Source organism: Camelus ferus, chromosome 2 (genome assembly GCF_009834535.1).
Source record: "Camelus ferus isolate YT-003-E chromosome 2, BCGSAC_Cfer_1.0, whole genome shotgun sequence".
NCBI classification, from domain to species: domain Eukaryota; kingdom Metazoa; phylum Chordata; class Mammalia; order Artiodactyla; family Camelidae; genus Camelus; species Camelus ferus.
In genome coordinates, this window is record NC_045697.1 from 79,329,151 (window position 1) to 79,331,000 (window position 1,850).

Consider the following 1,850-nt stretch of genomic DNA (forward strand, 5'->3'; position numbering starts at 1 on the left):
TTCTTTTGAGTGATTGCATGTTTAAATGTGTCAGAATGTTTCCACACTTTCTTTCCTCCAGCCCTTTCCCTTTATTACGGGTGTGATGATTGGGTTTCATAATTGGGATCATTATGGAACAGAAAGCTGTGTGTGCTGGAATCTGACTTCCTTTAAAATCTACATTAACATTTTAATCTTGTTTTAGTTTGTTATTTTATTTGTCAGAATTATTAGCCATTATCCTATACTTTATTTAAATAATAAATGAGTTTTATTATAATTGTTTCTAGTAATGACTCTGTGACCATCCTCCAAGATCTTTTGTATCTCCCTTCCATAGCATTTACCATCACTCTCCGTCATATTACATATTCTGCTTACCTGTGTTGTCTGTCTGTCCCTCTTCATGAGAACGTTACATCAATGAGGACAGAGTTTTTTTTACTAACTTGTTCACTGCTGTATCTCCAGTGACCAAAACAGTGTTTTGTACAGTATATACGCCCAATAAATATTTGTTAAATGAACAGAGGAATATATGAATTAATGAGTAAGGCATTAAAGAAACTTCTGAATTAGGAAAGAAATATTCAATATTGTGATTTAATAATTTCACTAAGTGAATGTTACTGCTCTCTAATACCTGAAAATTGGTGGTCTGGGTACGTCGTATTTGACAAATTTAATTACCCGATATTCAGTTCTTCTTCTTAAACCAGTCGTTGGAATATGCAACACCAAATCCCTTAATAGAAATTTATCAATCATAAACCACAGGATGACGAAGTTTTTCAAGTGTCTATTTAAATGTATATATTGTATTTTCTTCTGAAACACTTTGTTGACATTCATAGAGGATCTACTTCTCAGACATATGTATTTCTCTTTCAGGTTGGGTGACAGGTAATGGAAAAGGGCTCATCTACCTCACAGACCCCCAGATTCACTCTGTTGATCAGAAAGATGTCACTACCAACTTTGGAAAGAGAGGAATTTTTTACTTCTTTAATAACCAGCATGTGGAATGTAATGAAATATGCCATCGTCTTTCTTTGACAAGGCCTTCAACTGAGAAACCAAATAATTCGTAGACTCTCTGGAGTGGTAATGACCACTTAGTGCTGCTGACCAGTGCCGGCTCTCCTCTCCTTCCAGGCACACAGATTATGGCACAGCCTGGTCCCTTTGGGTTTAGGTCGGTCCATGGGGCTGGCCTATGGCTTGTGAGAGGAATTGATGAGGATCTCTTTCAGGCCCATATTGAATTGCCAGTGCACCCTGCAGAGTCTCTTTCCCTGTGCCGCAATTACCAAGAATACGCCAGGAGACAGCTGCTCATCAGCATAAGTCCTACAATGAGGAAAGCATGGGAAAGAGACCCAACTGACGGACACAGAGCGCGTATGAGAAATAAACTTTTCTGGCTTAAGCCATCGAGATTTTGGAGCTTTTTGTCACTATCTGTCAAGACTGATAACTACTGGTGGTTTTCTTACTGATTTAGGAGTTGTTTGTATATATTAAAGAATTCAGGCCTTTGTGATATGAATTCCAGGGTTTTTTTTTTTGTCTTTTGACCTTTGCCTTTGTATGAAACTTTTTCCCATGCAGAATTTGTTTTATTTGGTTGAATTCATCAGTCTTTTATGACTTCTAGGTTGTATGTTGTATGTAGACCTTCCCTACTCTGGGTGTCTTTATTATTAATCCTCCCATATTTTCTTCTAGTGCATTTACAGTTGTGAGAAGTATGAGGGAAGAATGGTGTATTTTGATGGCCACCACAGTCCGCCCTTGCACAACACAGATCTGCTGCTTCACATGGGTTTGGGAGCAGCTCCTCCACGATCTCGCTGAAAGAAGTTTAC

The 1,850-nt window shown here is 38.2% G+C and overlaps 1 protein-coding gene across 14 annotated transcripts in view; it reads left to right on the forward strand.

The window, feature by feature from the left end:
- The window catches only part of ALPK1 (alpha kinase 1), a 119,294-nt gene extending 117,763 nt beyond the window's left edge, over positions 1 to 1,531 (forward strand). For all 14 annotated transcript variants that reach the window (XM_032462031.1, XM_014567786.2, XM_032462025.1 and 11 more), the window contains one exon: positions 874 to 1,531. In XM_032462031.1, coding sequence (XP_032317922.1) covers positions 874 to 1,073 — 200 coding nt within the window. In that variant the 3' untranslated portion in view covers positions 1,074 to 1,531. The remainder of the gene's footprint in view (positions 1 to 873) is intronic.
- Positions 1,532 to 1,850: the final 319 nt, after the last annotated feature.